Raw genomic sequence first — 17,936 nt, forward strand, 5'->3', positions numbered from 1 at the left:
ACTTAGTGACTTCCCTGAAAAGTTTTTACTATTTGTTGCCTGCTTAAAAATTGTTACCTAGCTGACACGTCACATTTTCCAATTCTAGAGTGACATTTGTTCTCAGTCTAGTAGTACAGTAAGTTAAATGTGACCTTGAGGCCCTCTGTTCTGTCAAGCACACAAACACGCAGCACACAAACCTCATCCTGTTTCTTCCTGACACAGTGCAGAACATTGTCACCTTTTAAATGCTTAGCATGACTTATTTCAATAAAGTCTGATTTCTACAAGGACTTGAAAATGTAATTGAAATTTGGTGCCTGAATAATTTCAGCCTTATTATACCACATCTATGAAATGGGGAATTTGTCTTACCATATATTGGGTGTCTACCATGCTGCTAGAGAGCTGGGTGTCTGATGTACCATTAGAGGTAGTGGTGATCTGTTCGATACAGCTGGTGGAGCATAGGTAACAATTAATTTAATCCTAAAGCACATACCTTCATTTGATCACCTGAAAAGCTCTCCAGACTCCACTGTCTGTATTGACTATGTCTCCTATGTCTCCGTTAGCTGTAATGACAGCTTACTCACAGCTCCTAATGAGCTACTTGCCTGGCGGACTCCCCAAATTAGGATGAGCCTCGAGGGCCACAGTTTTCCAAAGTGTGAGGAGTCAGGCTTCCTTAAGGCACATACAAATTTCAAATTTAAATCATATTGAATCACAGAATCGTTAGGGTTGGAAGGGACCTCTGGAGACCATCCAGTGCAAACCACTCTCTAAGGCAGGGTCACCTGGAATAGGTGACACAGGAACACGTCCAGGTGAGTTTGGAGTGTCTCCAGAGAGGGAGACTCCACGACCTCCTTGGGTAGCCTGTTCCAGTGCTCTGCCACCTTCAACAAAAAGAAGTTCTTCCTATTTATGAAGATACAAGTAATAAATTATAGACAACACACGTAGACTGAAGCGCCCCCCTGGCCCTCCCAGGCCCGCCCGGCGGACCCGGCAGGGGGCGCCGCCCGGTCGCTTGTCGGCGGCGTTTGGCCCATCGCGGCCACCTTAGCCCTCCCCATCGCGGCCCCGGCCCACCGCGGCTCCTCAGGGGCTGCCCGACCTCGGGGGCTGCCCGGCCTCGGGGGGGCTGCCCAGCCTCGGGGGCTCCGCCAGCCGCGTCCGCCGGCCGGGCCGGGCCGCTGCCATGTTCACCAGCACCGGCTCCAACGGGTTTTGTGAGTACCGGCCCCGCCAAGGTCCGGGGAGGGCGGCGGTCAGGGGTGGGAGCGCGGGCGGCGCTGCCGCCGCCGGCTCCGGGGGAGACGCTGGGCTTGGTCCCCCCTCGGCTGCACTTTTAAACTATGTGACGGCGGGAGGAGCCGCGGGTGTGTGTCTGTATCTGTCTATGTCCGTGTCTGTGTGTGTATATACATCTGCATACATCAGTATAGACCTGCATGCCAACATATGTGTTAGAAGATGCAAGAACCCCTCTTTTCTTAATGTGAAAATAAACTTACTTTTTCAAACCAGTTTATTGATAAGACAGACATATGGACAAATATGTTCCCAGCTCTGTTTAGCTGAATTTGTACGTGCAGCATATGTAAATCATTTTATGTTCCAGTGCTACCTGAACTGAAATCAGGGGTATCTGAATTTATATATATCGGGGGTTGATACAATATCAGGGGGTTGGTTCTGAGTTTGTTTACAGGACAAAGCATCTGCAGCGTCTGGAAGTGGCCGTGAGGAGCTGACCTGGCTGAGCTGTGCACTTTGGCACTACAGTCCCAAGAGCAGGCGGAGACAAATGATAAGTCAAAACTTTGCTGACTAACTGCGTGCTTCATACAAAATGGGTGGGAGTGTCGGTCTGCTGGAGGGCAGTAAGGCTCTGCAGAGGGATCTGGACAGGCTGGATCGATGGGCCGAAGCCAGAAGTATGAGGTTCAATAAGGTGAAATGCTGGGTGCTGTCCTTGAGTCATAATAATTCCATGCAGTGCTACAGACTGAGGGAAGAGTGGCTGGAAGGCTGCCCTGTGGGAAAAGGATCTGGGGGTGCTGGTTGACAGCCGCTAAACATGAGCCAGCATGTGCCCAGGTGGCCAAGAAGGCCAGTGGCATCCTGGTCTGTATCAGAGATAGTGCAGCCATCAGGACCAGGGCAGTGATCATCCCTCTGTACTTACACTGGTGTGGCTCCACCTGAAGTACAGTGTCCAGTTCTAGGTCCCTCAACTCAGAAAGGACATTGAGGGACATATCACTCTCTGCAGCTACCTGAGAGGAGATTGTACTCAGGTGGGGGTTGGCTTGTCTCCCAGGCAAGTAACAACAGCAGGGAAGGATATAGCTTCAAGCTGTGCCAGGGGAGGTTTAGGTTGGACATTAGGAGGAGTTTCTTCACAGAAGGGGTTGTTGAACATTGTAATGAGCTGTCCAGGGAGGTGATGGAGTCACCATCCCTGGAGGTATTTAAGGAAAGACTGGATGTGGCACTTGGTGCCATGGTCTAGTTGATATCATAGAATCATAGAATCAGCTGAGTTGGAAATGATGCTTGCTCAGCTGGTGCTAAGAAAAAACTCTGAAGCAGTTAATTGAAGGTGAGATAAGGAAAGGGTTTAATTGTGCCAAGGCAAAAGATGTTATAGGATGCGCCCCGGCTGTGCCTGAGATGTTACATTTTATAACAATATCTGTCCAATCCCAAGTGTGTCCACCCTGTTACTTTTGCCCTGATCCACCCCCTGGCCCACCCCCCGGAATTGGGTCTGTGGGTTTTTTGAGACCCTCTCTTCATCAATCTTCATCTTCTTCGGGGCACAGAGAGCACAGTCATCCAGTTCTTGACTCTGTTCTGCGGTTTAGGCCAAGATACAAGCGTTCTCCAAACAGAACAGGCCTTGCCTTGACAAGAGACTGAACATTTCTACTGGATTTGAGGGTAGGATTGATATAGGATACATGGAATGGGGTAAGAGGGTTAAGGAATTTGTAAACTAAAGGGTGCTATAGGGTAGAGGGATAGGGCTGCTGCTTTTAAAATCTACTTCTACTACTTATAAAACTTGTAAAGCTTACAAAAATTAGAAAAATAAAAACTAATAGGGGCTTAAGGCATCAGAAAGGACCTCTGAGATAATCAAGTCCAACCCTTGATGCAACACCACCGTGATTACTAGACCATGGCACTAAGTGCCACATCCAGTCTCATCTTAAAAACCTCCAAGGACAGAGAATCCACCACTTCCCTGGGCAGCCCATTCCAGTGCCTGATTACCCTCTCTGTAAAGAATTTCTTCCTAATATCCAACCTAAACCTCCCCTGGCACAGCTTAAGACCATGCTTACTGATAGATGCCTGGGAGAACAGACCAACCCCCACCTGGCTGCAACCTCCTTTCAGGTAGTTGTAGAGAGTGATGAGGTCTCCCCTGAGCCTCCTCTTCTCCAGGCTAAACAACCCCAACTCCCTCAGCCTCTCCTCGTAGGACTTGTGCTCCAGTCCCTTCACCAGCCTCATTGCTCTTCTCTGGACCTGCTCCAGCACCTCAATATCCTTCCTGAACTGAGGGGCCCAGAACTGGACACAGTACTCGAGGTGTGGCCTCACCAGCGCTGAGTACAGGGGAAGAATCACTTCCCTGGACCTGTTGGCCACACTGTTCCTGGTACAGACCATGATGCCATCAGCCTTCTTGACCACCTGGGCACACTACTGGCTCATGTTCAGCTTCCTGTCAACCCAAACTCCCAGGTCCTTTCCTGCCTGGCTGCTCTCCAGCCACTCTGTGCCCAGCCTGTAGCACTGCAGGGTGTTGTTGTGGTCAAAGTGCAGGACCCGGCACTTGGCCTTGTTGAACCTCATCCCATTGGAATCAGCCCAACTCTCCAGCCTGTCCAGGTCCCTCTGCAGAGCCCTCCTGCCTTCCAGCTGATCGACACTCCCCCCCAACTTAGTGTCATCTGCAAATTTGCTGATGGTGGACTCAATCCCCTCATCTAAATCATCGATAAAGATATTAAACAGGACTGGGCCCAACACTGATCCCTGGGGGACACCACTAGTGACCGGCCGCCAACTGGTTGCAGCACCGTTCACCACCACTCTCTGGACCCGGCCCTCCAGCCAGTTCCTAACCCAGCAGAGAGTGCCCCTGTCCAAGCCGTGGGCTGCCAGCTTTTCCAGGAGTATGCTGTGGGAGACAGTGTCAAAGGCTTTGCTGAAGTCCAGGTAGACCACATCCACAGCCTTCCCCTCATCCACTAGGTGGGCCACCTGATCATAAAAGGAGATCAGGTTGGTCAGACAGGACCTGCCCTTCCTAAACCCGTGCTGGCTGGGTCTGATCCCTTGTCCATCCTGTAGGTATTGTCTGATTGCACTTAGGATGATCTGCTCCATAACCTTACCAGGCACTGAGGTCAGGCTGACAGGCCTGTAGTTTCCCGGGTCCTCCTTCCGGCCCTTTTTGTGGATGGGTGTGACATTTACCAACTTCCAATCATCTGAGACCTCTCCAGTGAGCCAGGACTGTTGGTAGATGATGGAGAGCGGCTTGGCATGCTCTTCTGCCAGCTCCCTCATCACCCTTGGGTGGATCCCATCTGGCCCCATAGACTTGTGAGGGTCCAAATGGCTCAGCAGGTCGCTGTTTCCTCCAGGATTACAGGGGGGCTATTCAGCTTCTTATCTCTGTCTACAAGATGTTTAGGTCAAAGGTTGGACTCGATGGTCTCAGAGGTCTTTTCCAACCTAACTGATTCTGTGATTCTGTGAAATCCAAAGCTGAGTGTGAAAGCAACCTCCAAACAGGGGGGAATACTTCTAGCATTTAGGGAGTAATATTAGTTGTAGCTGTATTCTGTATGACGCATCCAAAGAAGGGAGGAGTATTTTTTCAGATGGATCTGGTAAACAAGTACTGGATTCACAAATCCTGATATCTTATCTCCCTCCCCTAATAGGAACGTTTTGATGTCATGTGTCTGTGTATAATTCTGTGAGAAAGAAAGTGTGGGGAAAAGTATCCTTGTTTGGTTGAATGGGTGAAAAGTCATGGTCAGTACTTAAAAGTTTTTCCAAGGTTGGTCCATCAGAAAAATGAGTGGAAAATTCTTGTAATAAGAAACATATTTGTACTAGGAAAAAGACTTAGACAAGATGTCATTCTGCAAAAAGTAAATCATAGAATCACAGAATGTCCTGAGCTGGAATGGATCCATCAGGATCATCATGGCCAACTCCTGACCCTGCACAGGACCATCCCCAAGAGTCACACCATGTGCTTGAGACCTTCGTGCAAATGCTCCTTGAGCTCTGTCAGGCTTGGTGCTGTGACTACTTCCCTGGGGAGCCTGTTCCAGTGCCCAGCTACACTCTGGGTGAGGTACCTGTTTCTAGTATCCAACCTAAACCTTCCCTGACACAACTTCAGACCAAATGTACTTTTTTTTTTTGTCCTCAAAAACTGATGTGACATACATTCCTACTGAACTCACCTGTTGACCTAAAGTGATTTTTCGCAGTAAGACATGGCTGGTACAGATGCACTGAAAAACTCTAGAAGAGAAATGTATTTAGGTGGCAGTGACATATGTTCACCTAGAGCACAACTGGAGCAGTTTAAGGTGTCCCTATACCCTCAGACTTTTGTTTCTGCCTGTGTAGCAGAAGTGTCTGCTGCAGTAGCAGCAGGATGTAGGATACAGTCAGAATGTGCATAATCTGACGGTTTAGGTAATTAATGAATTGTTACCTGATCTTGCATCAGGGAAGTATATGTGTGCGTTGTGCCCCTGGCTCTTGGGAGCAGTAACCTCTGGCAGAAGGGCAGTGTTGGTGGATAATGGAACCTGTATCAGTGACCCTAGATAAAGTAAGCAGACACCTGGTTCAGCAGCAATAAGGATGATTGTGCCAGGTCAGACTGAAGGCTTCTGCAGCCTGGTATGCCATCTCTGACAGACTTCTTAACATCTGTAATGTTTGTTTAAAGCCACGTCACGATACCATTTGGTAAAACTTAGTAATACTAAGCTCTTTTACCTTTGTGTATCTTAAGTAATTTTAAAAAGTGACCCACTTGTTGATTATATTTCTAGTAGATTAGGGGCTTTAGTGTCTTCAGACATAGATGTGATGGTAAAAATGTCATTGGTTACTGTATTCTTTTTGCCTTGTTTTCACTGTTGCCTTGTTTTCACTCCTTTCTGCAGAATTCTCTTTAGTAATTGGAAAACAAACAACAAATGACCCCAGAGCTCTACTCCAGTTTGGTAATGTGATTCTTACTGGGCTTCTTATGCAAGGTGTTTTAACAAGAGTGCCAGACACACCCTTGTCCTTAGTTTTCTACAAGCCAATCTGAGTTTGGCCTACTCACCTTTTTGATTTTGAAACTTCTTATCAGAACATAAATAGTGATTTAATTCATTTGAAGTATTTTTGTTCTTTGTAAGTTCTTCTGGTTAGTTAATTCTTGAAATTGCATTTCATACTTTTCTGAAAGTGATAGGAGAGTAACCAGTGGCTTGTAGTGGCAGCAGCTGCAGATGGTTATAAACTTTTGCTCCATCTGGTAATTAATCTAATGAAAGTTGATAGACCATTGAATGAGGATATTATTGTCCATGTCCTTTGAATTCTCTGGGTTTTATTTGTTTTGCTAATTTTAGCATAAAACAAAGTAAGTAACAGTGGTCTGTATCATATAATTCCAGGAGACTGTGGAAACAATATAAAGATGAATTTATTAGTCTATGTTGTCTTTAGAGGTCTAAAGGAGAGAAATAACTCAAGAATCCATTTTATTTCATGCAGTACATAGATCAAATTCATAATCAATGTTCTATGAAGCTAATCTATTGATTGATATTTCATTAATTCCTTTCCCCTTTCTTGCATTCTGTTTTTTCAGTGTTTCTAGGCTGCCTCTCATTTCTTGATATTTTGATGTAAACAAAACTTCTTTTAAACTATAGAGATACTGACATGATTAGAATATTTTCAAGCTGTTTGCTAAAGATGCATTTTAAACTGCTTTTTGACTCTCATAGTGAAGAATGATTTCATTAGAATATTAAGTTTTTTAGAATATTAGGTTTTTGCATTAGAAAATATTAAGTTTTGGACCTTTTTCATTCAATGTTGTTCCTCTTGCCATAAAAATTTATGAAGCTTTGATTGACCCTATAGTCTATTCTGCCTTTTTTTATGTCCCAGACATGGTAACTGTGTGCGCTCGAGAGAAGATAGCTTATAATTCAGATAAATGAATGTGTGCTTGTTAAAATGAAGTTGTTGTTTGATATTCAATATGACAGAATGTGGCAGAAGAGGTGACTGAACTGTGGTACTGTTTCTGATGTACTGTTTCTAGGAAATGTGCGAGGAAGACACTGTAGGTTCATTTGGCACAGTTTATTTTTAACATTTATTTGGGAAAATCTTTGGCTGCATGCATGAAAAAAATCTTGAATGAATAAATTAAAAACTCCTTTGATTTCATCAATAAAAGCAGAACAGCTAACTGTTTACTGCACAGCTACATTTCCAAATTTCTAGACCAGGAATTCTGCTGCACTTGTTTAATCTGAATGTATTTCGCTTTTGTATGAAAAGGTGGCCCTGAAATACTACCACTGACCTACCAGAGTAAGTTTAGATCGGCTAAGCTTTTTCGAAGTCCACTTAGCTCCTGTAGCTGTTCTGATTGTCACTGTTCTTTATTCAGGATAAGGTGTTCTTGCATTATGTACAATCAGTTGATAAAGCAGTCTTAAAAAGCAACGTCTAGATTTAGCCATGGATAGACTGTATGTTGAATAAACAATATTTTTCATAGTTATTAGCAAGTACAAATTGTTTCTGTATTACTTATCTCAAGCTAACTTGTTGGATCATCTGTACTATGGATGCCCATAGATTCTATCCTATTACATGTGTCTACACAGAAAAGTTCATTCCACATCCTGGCTCTGTAGTTTAGTGAGATGAATGACACTGTCTTCATCCAGGGAACAGTCAAAACATGTGAGTTCTTTACAAGAAATTCAGCTTCCTCATAAGTTTGACCACTTCTACTGAAGTTAGACTTTCTAGTAAATAATGCTTGAATAGCCTGGCCTGTGCAGTGAAGTCCTTGACCTTGTCCATGGGCCACTTAAGGAGGTGTCTTATGACTTTGAGCACTGCAGATAAAGTGAGTTCTTACAGAAAGTGTTTATCTAGTATTTCTTATCCTAGTTTAAGAGTTTCCTGGTATAAATCCTCTGTCCTACATCTCCTGTTCAGTACTATCGTGTAATCTCATGCATAGGCACAGAGGCTCTGGAAAAATAATGTTATAAGAAACGTACATAAAAGCAAACCACTCCAACAAACAGTCCAACCCCAGCTGCACATGAGCTAGTCCAGACAAGTAGGTCCTTTTGTAGGAATGAAATGGTGAATTGCAGGCAGAGAGGTGATAGCTATGTTGTGAGGTGACAACACACGTACTCAGTGCAGGACGTGCACCATTTTGGATGAGGATGTATAAATATAGAAGTAAATATACCTGGTATATCTTACAACTATGAGATAGGGAAGCCAGGAAACAAAGAACCCCACCATTTAAAAGGACAAAGACAGTTTGCCCTGGCTATGGGAAACTGTTTCTGTTATCTGAAATATTGGAGGAACCAGTATGCCCTGGGAAAAAAAAAACGGTTCCTCTGGATACTAGCAGGAGACACGGCACAGGCAGACCCAAATGACTTAGCAAAACACTAACCCGGTTGAGTTGACTTGTCAAACAACAATACAGTGCATTCAGGAAACGTGTTACCAGTGCCTGACTTTAAGGAAGGGCTTGAGAGGTGGGCTGTGGTGCCGGACCCAGACCAGTTTCTTGTGTTACAGTCTGCTGGTTCAGTCCCATGACGAATGCTGCTGAAACACTTCAGTGGTTCTGAAACGCTAAGCATGAGTATGTGAAGAGTGACACTAGGCTGGCTGTTTGATGTACTGTAGTGCTGCTTAGTTTGCCAACATGCTGCATCCCAGTAGCAAAGTATGATACACAGAAGGGCTTTACCAAGAACTTAAACTAGTTAGAGCAACACCAAACCTTTCTGCAGACATTGTAATCCCCTCCCAGTATTCTTCATGCTACGTACATACTGCACAAGAGTGTAGTAGGAAAGCCTGTTCGAGTTAGTCTTCATTAAGGTAAAATTTGAGTCCATGTTTTAAAGCGTAGCCACTTGTTACCTCTGCAAAATATTTGACTACTTTGCCTACTACACAAAAGCTACTTCTTATAGTAAGAGGGAGTAGAGTCCTTTGAACTTGTGTATAAGGATTTCTGCTAATGCAACTTAGGCTTTTACGTCTTTGCGACCTTGTAGTGCAGTACTAGCAATTTGTTAAAAACCCCAAGGCAAGAGGGGAACTCTGTGCTCCTCTGCTTGCATAACTGGCAAGACTGAACTGTGTTGTGCAGTGGTGTTGGAAAAATAAAAAAGCTATGTAAATTTCAAATGCTTTTTTGTATGACCATGTATTGAATGTATCAGACTTCTGTGCATAACAATATTACACAGTACGATACTGTATGGGAAATCGAATTAGCTGGTACATCAGCATGCCACGGTGCAGCCTGGTCAGCCTGAGTCCTAGGAGCAGCATAGCCACATCAGGTCAATTAGCCATGCACTGAACACCACAAAAATGTGGCTATTCTGCTGCAGCAGAGCTAACTTGTTTCAAGCTAGTGTGGGGATGTCCACATGGTCTTGTGGTATAGCCACACCTGATATTTCTGACAGTGTATGCTAAAAGTAGTATGGTAATATGCTCTTTGGTTGGAAGGAACCTCAACGAGGGGAGCATTTTTGTACACTTCAGTCTGTTTCAGTTTCTATTTCAAGTGTTGCTTTTAGAAACAAAGGTTTTGCTTTTTTCCTTGGTTTTTTTTCTTTTTGTATCTCCTCATTTTTTTATAGTTTGTAGCCTAAGCTAAACCCAGAAGTTTTCTAAATAGTAAATGTATAGGTAACTGGCTTGATTACAGTCTTACCTGTGCCTTTTAAAAGTAGGTTTAAAGCATGATTGCAGCTGGTTTCTTTACTGACTTTCTTAAACTAATGTTATGCATCTCTCAGCTCCTGCATTAAGTTTATAAGCATTTGATGAAAAACTGTTCCTGCGGTGGTGCTCTTATTGTGTTCAGTTGCAATGAAACATCACTGTTGGTTGGTGAACCTGCTGCAGGTTCTTGGGCAAATCTTGGAATACAATGGATTAATATCTGCATGGTGGTTTAATGCAGGAAAAACAACCACCCAAAATGCAGATTCTGTCAGTGTGTTTAGGAAGTACCGTGCATTCAGATGTGCATCAGTTATGGTTTAAAAGACTTGCTGATCTTGTGTATCAGCATTAAAAAAATGTTTTTTGTGTGTTTTGTGCCATTATAGTAGCCCCCAGCAGTTAATTGTCTGTATGAAAGTGATGTGTCTGCCTTATAGCAGCTGGGTTTGGGAAGATGATAGTGGAAAAAGAGTTGTTACAAAGCATATTTCATCTGCAGCTGTGGTGTAAGCTCAGTAGGGATCCCCACAGAAATTGTCCTGAGCTAATTTGAGCTTCTGCAGCCACTGCTCATTAGCTGGTGCAGTCAGGTCCTCTCCCAAGTCAACACTTTAGTCTCAGTCCTGGAATAGCAGTCCAGGAGGTGAAGTTGTTCCCTCAAAAGCCCTTCTGAAACAGTGGATTGGTCTGGCTGCCTGTTTTGACATGCCCATATGCTGTTATCTCTTCACCTGGGAGTAGTGAACAGGTAGGGAGCAGGAAATACTTTCAGAAACTGTAGCTGTTGCTGCTACCACAGCTTTCTTATTAGTGCGCTGGTGGCTTCTGAAGCTGCAACTACATGAGCAGTTGTGCCATAAACCTCCCCCTCTGTGATAGACGGACACATGTATCCTTAATTCTGTATTCTGAAAAGTGGTACTGGCAGCCAGAGGAGTAGTAGGCTGTGGAAGGGGAGGATTTGTGGGCTTTGCAATGAGTGTAGGGGTGGAATGTGGAGATTTAAGAGTTGGTTTTCTTATTTATGTCACGTTTGGGAACAGCTTCACATTGTACAATGGTAACATGAAAGTTGGGACACTTGCCTGTGAGATTTTGAGAGCAGTGTTGGGGGGAGACTTCATTGCAAAGATCGGCAGTGAAAGCTAGTTGCTTGCTCTTCATCATAGTGTGGGCGTGTTCTGCTGGTTGCTACAAAATTTCTCTTTGCACTTAGATGGAAGCTCTGTAGGTGTGTTGCAGCACCAATGTTATTACTGCCTGCTGTTTGAAAGAATTGCCACTTTTGGGTTGCAAATTTATTCCAAGATCTTTGAAGACAGTATTTGATATATTTTAACTTTCAGGTCAAAATGAGAGTTTATTCTTTCATTCTACTTGCCTTATGTGGTATTGAGGCACTGTTTTTCTCTTTGTGCATGTGTGCACAGGTGCTGCCAGCAGACACTGGTGCCCTGGTAGGTTGGTGGTACGTTTCCATCTTGCACATGGTTGCATACCCATTGGGCTAGAATTTTGCTTTCTAAATTCTAAATTACCTTTGCATTCTAGGTAAGGAATTTGACTTGAATGTCAGAATGCCTCATTGTGCACTATGTGGGATTGATAGTCATTTTTGGTCTTACTGGCTGAGACATTCCACAGCAGTCCTTGATAAGGATCTATATGCTGTTAAGGGGTAAAGCAAACTGCTACATGGTGCAAACACTTGGAAAAAGCATTTCAGAAGTTGCATTATTGTATTTTTCAAGTTCACCAGAGAAGAATAAACTTGTCAGCCATGATGACATTATGAGATGCTTGAGAGTAGAAGTTTCCATTACTCATGTGATGTTCCCTGTGGGTGACTGTCACATTTATGGGTTAGTTACTTCTGTGGTTTTTCACTTGATGACATGTCTAATATTAAGTACTTTTCCTCTGTACCAAGGTTTAAAGTGTCTAAGCTGAAAGCTAAGAGGAGGCTCTTAATAAAAATGTGTGTTCACACTTTTGGAGAAAACAGATAAGGTTGGTTATTTTTGAATGCGTTCAAATTAGGAATTAACTTCATAGGATAAAGTATTTCAAGTGTGTATTACCTGTAATGTAAAAATAATCTAATGATATGCAAATTGCAGTAAAATCTAAATATTAAACCTCTGTAGTAATATATAGTTATGATGGGGATATCTAGAGGTATTGTTGTCACGTTTCTTGTGGTAATGTGTTCCTTATGTGAAAAGTATTATGGGTTTAAGGAGTTCTTTTAAAAATATGTTCAAATTCATGAAATAACGTAGATGCATTTGATAGTAAAATAACAAGTCTTATCAAACTTTGGTTCAAAACTGTTTACTGTTGCTACTAGTACAGTTCTTCTGTTTTAGGCTATTTCAAAAATTTGTATCCTGATTATAAAACTGACCTTTTCACATCAAGGAATGCTAATTTAGCTAAGTTAAGTTAACTAAAGGAGCCTGAGGTTTCACATGAACATGTGTGTGTGCATTGTCTGCAGAGTAGCTTTGAGGCAGCTCCAGCTTCTTTTTCCCCCCAGTGTTCTACAGTTCTCTGATGACTTCAAACTGTTTTGAAATGTCCAACTGAGTAAGAGGAATAAATAATTAAAAAAATGGGCATCTAAAGACTGTAGACCTTATTTTTGGAGAGCAAAAAAAAATCCAGTGAAAGATATTAAATTGAAAGGTGGACAGTTTTCTTGCATTAAAAAAAAGTCAGCCAGACTTTTTTTGTGAATGTGTCTCACACAATCATTAAAGTAAAGTTTATGGTTAGCATAGTAACATCAACCTGCGTCAATCCAAGTCGCTGCCTAACTTCTGTAAAAGGATAGTTCTTCAAGGCATTAATTGCTTAAATGGAGTAAGGAAAGTGCATCTTTATATAATGAACTCAAAAGGTATGGTTGTGGACTGAAATAAGAGTTTTAAGTACAAGTTTTCATTGTGGTACACATAGAAAGAGATGTTTACTTTGCATGGTGAGCAACAGAAGACTGCAGACTTCAAGGTGGTGTGAGCTGAGAGCAGCTAACAGTGCCCATCAAAGTTGTTCTTGATGTCATCAGCTAATACTTGGATAAGGATCACATCTAAATTATGTCATAGCCATAATTAAAATCTTGGCTTTGGTGCCTTTTACCATATTCCTTCTCTAGCAGTTCACTGTTCTAGTGTGCAGCAGATGTTAGTGGAATCATTCATGGCAGTCAGTTTAATCTGGACAGGTACGAAATGTTTCCTGTATTACGTTGTTTCATGCAATTTTGTTCTTCCTGTGCTCCTGCTCTTTACTTCCCATTAGTACTTTCAAAGTAATTTCATTGTTCCTTTTTTTATGTAAGAAGAACAACAACAGAGCTACAGATTCCGTAACACCCTGGGAAAAACAGTTGTCTGAAAATGAGTGGATTGTGTGCTATAGCTGAGGTGTTGGAAAGGAAGTAAATATGATTCAGGTTGCATGTGTGAAAAAGAGAAAAGTCATAGAATAAGTAATATTTTGGAGTCTTTGTATTGGCTTGAATTGTTGGGCAAGAGTTTGTATTTTGTTGTATCACCTGCAGCAACAGAATAGGATGAATTTCTGGGTAACCCTGCTGGATATTCCACTTGGCAGTTTTTAGTAAATGTGCATTGCAGATTTCTCTGCTTGCTTCTGAATGTCCTTTCTGAAAGTCATGCTCATAGAGGGAAAGAAGTTCTGATTTCACAAACATACTGATTCTATTAATTTCTTTATGAATAATTGTAATGATTGAATGGAAGGAAGATGAATGTCCTGTAAATTAACTTAGATATGTTTCCTTGAATGGTGGATCCAAGTGCGGTGGAGAGAAAGTCAGTTTTTTCAGGACATTTATTGAGGTGGTTCCTGTTTCATAGCCTCTAAGAAAAAAGCTAATCTTAATCCCTAATGCAAAGGAAACAGATATGCATGTTGATTTTTCTAGAAAAAAGAGTGTTTATTTCCTGAAATGTGATTGAGCCTTAGGAGGGCAGCAAAGGAGGGCATGACCTCTATAGGTGCAGAGAACTCAGGTTTAATTATAGCCAAACAATTAATTTCATGAGACAATGTTGGAAACAAAATGTCTGGTTAACATATAATTGTCATTAATATCTCTAAAGACTTCCCTTTGTTTTAGTGTGTTCTTCCTATCTATTTGCAAGTTGTTGAGAACTTGGGAAGTCGTTTATCTAAAAAGTCAAGGTGGTGTCACTATTATTATGTTTTCCAGTCACCTGTTTAAATGTATCACTTTTTGCATGTCAGAGACTTTTCTCTAAAATGGCTTTTTTTTGTTTGTTTGGTCTTTTGTCTTTAAGATAAAGCGCCTTTGTCGAAGAGTTTGTTACTAGTCCTAAGTGCCATCTCGATTCTATTGACTCTGCTCTTTCAACATTATCAGAAGTTCTTTGTGTATAACCTACAAGCTATAAAAGAGGATTTTCAGGTAAGAGTCAGCTCATTTTGTGTGAAAAGAGACTGCAAACTGTGATCTTCTATGCCCCCCCGTTTGTTTTTCCTCTGGTTCTTTCCCTTTGTTTGCTGTTGTAGATCAGCTTGTTCTTACCTTTTTTTTATGTCACCCCCGTTTACCACTTTTTGGAAAACAAAGAAAAACTGATCTGAAACAATCAACATAGCTTCTCACTTCTTTGTCTTGTCTGGGAAATGATTTGTGTCATTTTTCCTTTCAGACACTGTAATGTGGAAACTTGCTGCGAATTAAGTGTGATTTAACCCCTTTAATAATACAAGTATTTTGATAATGAATGTCAGTATCTTATTGTGCTTAGTTTTTGAGACTGAAGAGGGCTATTGTGATTGGGCTTTCTGATTATATATGATTTATTTTAACAACAGAGGCCATAACTTTCATTCTGCAAGTTCTGGTTCAGTTAGTTGTGGAAAACTAAAATTTGCCTGTTAAATAGAAGGGCTGCTTCTAATTTGAAGATTCCAAGTGAGGGAGTTCGTCATACTCTTCAGTATGCTGCTGAATTGGTTAATTTCTTACTCATTCCTGTTTTAAACTAAGATACTCTATCTTTCGGATATTGTATCTTGTAAGGTTTTATTTTAAGCTTAATTAAGGATCCTGTAATATCAGCTCCGATTTTTGAAATAATGCACTTAAAACTGGTAAGTTCTGCAGGGATTTGTTTTGGGGTGTTTTATTTTAGGTTTTGAAAGTGATAAACTGCTGCTCACCAGGGAAGGGGTCAGCAAATGCCTCTGTGTTTAGCTTACCCACAGATTTTACAGTTGCTTAAAAACAAAAGGTATGTAGTCAAATTAATGTCTTTGAGAATGCCAGCTGTAGCCTATAAGCTTTAAAAGATTATTAGACCTAACTACTGATACTCTGTGCCATGGCACTTTGTAATCTTTCTTGTCAAGAACAAGAGCTTTCTTGCGATAATGTAGATTACAACTCTACAAGAGCACTATTTATATTTTCCAAATGTCTTTCTAATGCTGTGCAGCACAAATACATAAATGATGTCTGCCTTTTAAAAATATTACAAGCAAGTGTTTGGGGAAGGGGATGAAAAAGTCTGAGAAACTATTCAAGTTTTAAATGGAAATTGTGTGTATTTGGGGTTTGTTTGTTTGTTTGTTTTTCCATTTGTCTTAAGCTGAGTTCTCTCTTTCCATTTGTTTGATCTGCTAAAAACCAGCAGTAGCTGTGTTTTATTCAAAGAAACCATCTTTACTGTGTCTTAAGCATAAATATTTGCAAGTATCTGTAAAACATATGATACTTTTATTGTGGTGTTTTGGGGAATTTGTGGATTTGGATTTTTTCTTTCATGAGATTGTTGTTTCATTTATTCCCATGCCCTTTGGAGCAAGCTATACTCTATATCATTGTGTAACTCAGGGAGAGCAGATTGTTTAACTCCTGTCTGATTCTAATATTCAACTGAGAATTTTTAAAAGAAAATTTGTTTAAAATGAATTCATCTGCAGGGATGAGTTTAATAGAAAGGAATTTTTTCAGGGGCTGAACAGACATTTTGGATGTTGGATTCTTAAAGCTGATAGGGAGCACAGGCAATAAAGCAGGCAGTTGAAGAAAAGTACAGTTAATTTGGAAGGCAAAATATGTACTGTCCAAAACGAAAAGATCTTTGTCTCCATATGGAGGACCCTTAAGAGCAGCGAAGAAATCTTGTGTGTAAAATGAGGATCTTCATTACATTAGATCTAAATATTTTTAAAGCTGGCTAAAGCGAAGACCAGTTAGGCTACAAGCCTTTCCTAGTCTGTGAGAGGGCTGTTCAGTTAATGCATGTCATGAAATAGTCACCTGTTAGGTCACAGCCCTGCTAGTTTGAGCTTCAGGAGGGATGGTACCTCAGGCTAGGTTTTAACATTGAGCATATTGCTATGGGGCAGCTGCAACAGTGAGGTCCCAGTTCTTTCTTCTTGTTCAGTCCTTGGGTATGGTGGGGAAGTTAGAGGCAGAAGCATTGGTTGCGGCCTGAAGACCTTGAGAAATGTAAGGGAGGTGAGAATGCCTAGCAGGCAATGGCTTGGGAAAGGGAGTAGAGGGAGCCGAAGCTGAGCAAGAGAGATGGAAACTAGCAAGAGAGATGAAGGGCAGCAAGCAAAGTTTTTGTAATAAGGATCTGGCAGTGTAATTGTGAGACTTTCTCTACGAACTTCAAACAGTCATGGCAATTGCTTGAGGTACCTGATGACCAGAGAAAGGCAAACATCACACTCATCTTTGGGAAGGGCAGAAGGGAAGATTCAGTTAACATCAGTCCCTCAGCCTTACCTTGGCTCCTGGGATGGTCATAGATCAAAACTTTGTAGAAGCAATTTTTCAAGATGTGCAGGACACAAAGGTGACTGGGAGCAGCCAAGCTGAAGTGGACAGATTCTGTGGGTCGCGATTGGTTGCACAGCTGGTGTTGGCAACAAGGTTTTTGGTTTTGTGCCCAATGTCCTCTCTGAAGATTGAGGACTACTTGGAAGAAATGGGATCCACCTGGCCAAGTGGGACAAAGGCATCTTTGCTAACAGGCAGGCCAACCTGGTGAGGAGAACGTTAAAAGAGGAACAACACAGGAGGGAGACGATAACTTGCGGTCAATTGAGGAGATATGGACTGAGTTAGCCAGTAAAGGATTGATATTAGTGGATGACAGGATGATAGAAACAGAAGGGATCTTGTAATCAGCAAAACAGGACTGAAAAGGACCTACTTCATAAATACGTAAATAAGGAAGTGCCTACGGGACAGCATTATGTGGAAGACTCTCATGCTTTCTGGGAAATCAGCATGACTAGGTGCCTCTTTGAGGTGTCTGCACACGAATGCATGTGACATAAGGAACAAATAAGAGGAATTAAAGGTCATATGCCATTACAGAACTACGATCTCACAGGGGTCATGGAAATGTGGTAGGTTGTCACATGATAAGAGTGCCTCAGCAGGAAGGTACAAGCTTGTTGGGAAGGACAGGCAGGGAAGGGAATTGCTTTTTATGTGAAAGAGTGGCAGAACTGCACAGAGCTTCATCTTGGGACATGAGGAAGTTGAGATTTTATGGGTCAGGACTAGAGGGCAGACCAGTACAGCCAAGTTTGGTGGTGGCATTTGCTACAGGCTATCTGATCGTAAAGAAGTAGATGAGGCTTTCTTCAGACACCTGGAAGAAGCCTCATGATTACAGGTACACACTCATAAGTTTTGCAGGAGTTGGCTCATGTCATAGTGAGGTCACTCTGTATTATCTTTGAAAGGTCATTGCTATCAAGGAAGGTTCTCGAGGACTGGAAGAAAGCAAATGTCCTTCCTATCTTCAGGAAAGGCAGGAAAGGCATTTGGGAAGTACAGGCCA

The 17,936-nt window shown here is 42.0% G+C and overlaps 1 protein-coding gene across 1 annotated transcript in view; it reads left to right on the forward strand.

Annotated features, from left to right (window-relative positions):
• The first annotated feature begins 1,091 nt into the window (after positions 1-1,091).
• UBAC2 (UBA domain containing 2) overlaps positions 1,092-17,936 on the forward strand; it is a 98,532-nt gene continuing 81,687 nt past the window's right edge. Inside the window, exons 1-2 of the mRNA XM_027674673.1 lie at positions 1,092-1,220; positions 14,403-14,530. Of these exons, the coding sequence (XP_027530474.1) occupies positions 1,190-1,220; positions 14,403-14,530 (159 nt within the window). The 5' untranslated portion in view covers positions 1,092-1,189. The remainder of the gene's footprint in view (positions 1,221-14,402; positions 14,531-17,936) is intronic.

Source organism: Neopelma chrysocephalum, unplaced genomic scaffold, assembly GCF_003984885.1.
Source record: "Neopelma chrysocephalum unplaced genomic scaffold, ASM398488v2 Primary Assembly neopelma1_25, whole genome shotgun sequence".
Taxonomy (NCBI): Eukaryota; Metazoa; Chordata; class Aves; order Passeriformes; family Pipridae; genus Neopelma; species Neopelma chrysocephalum.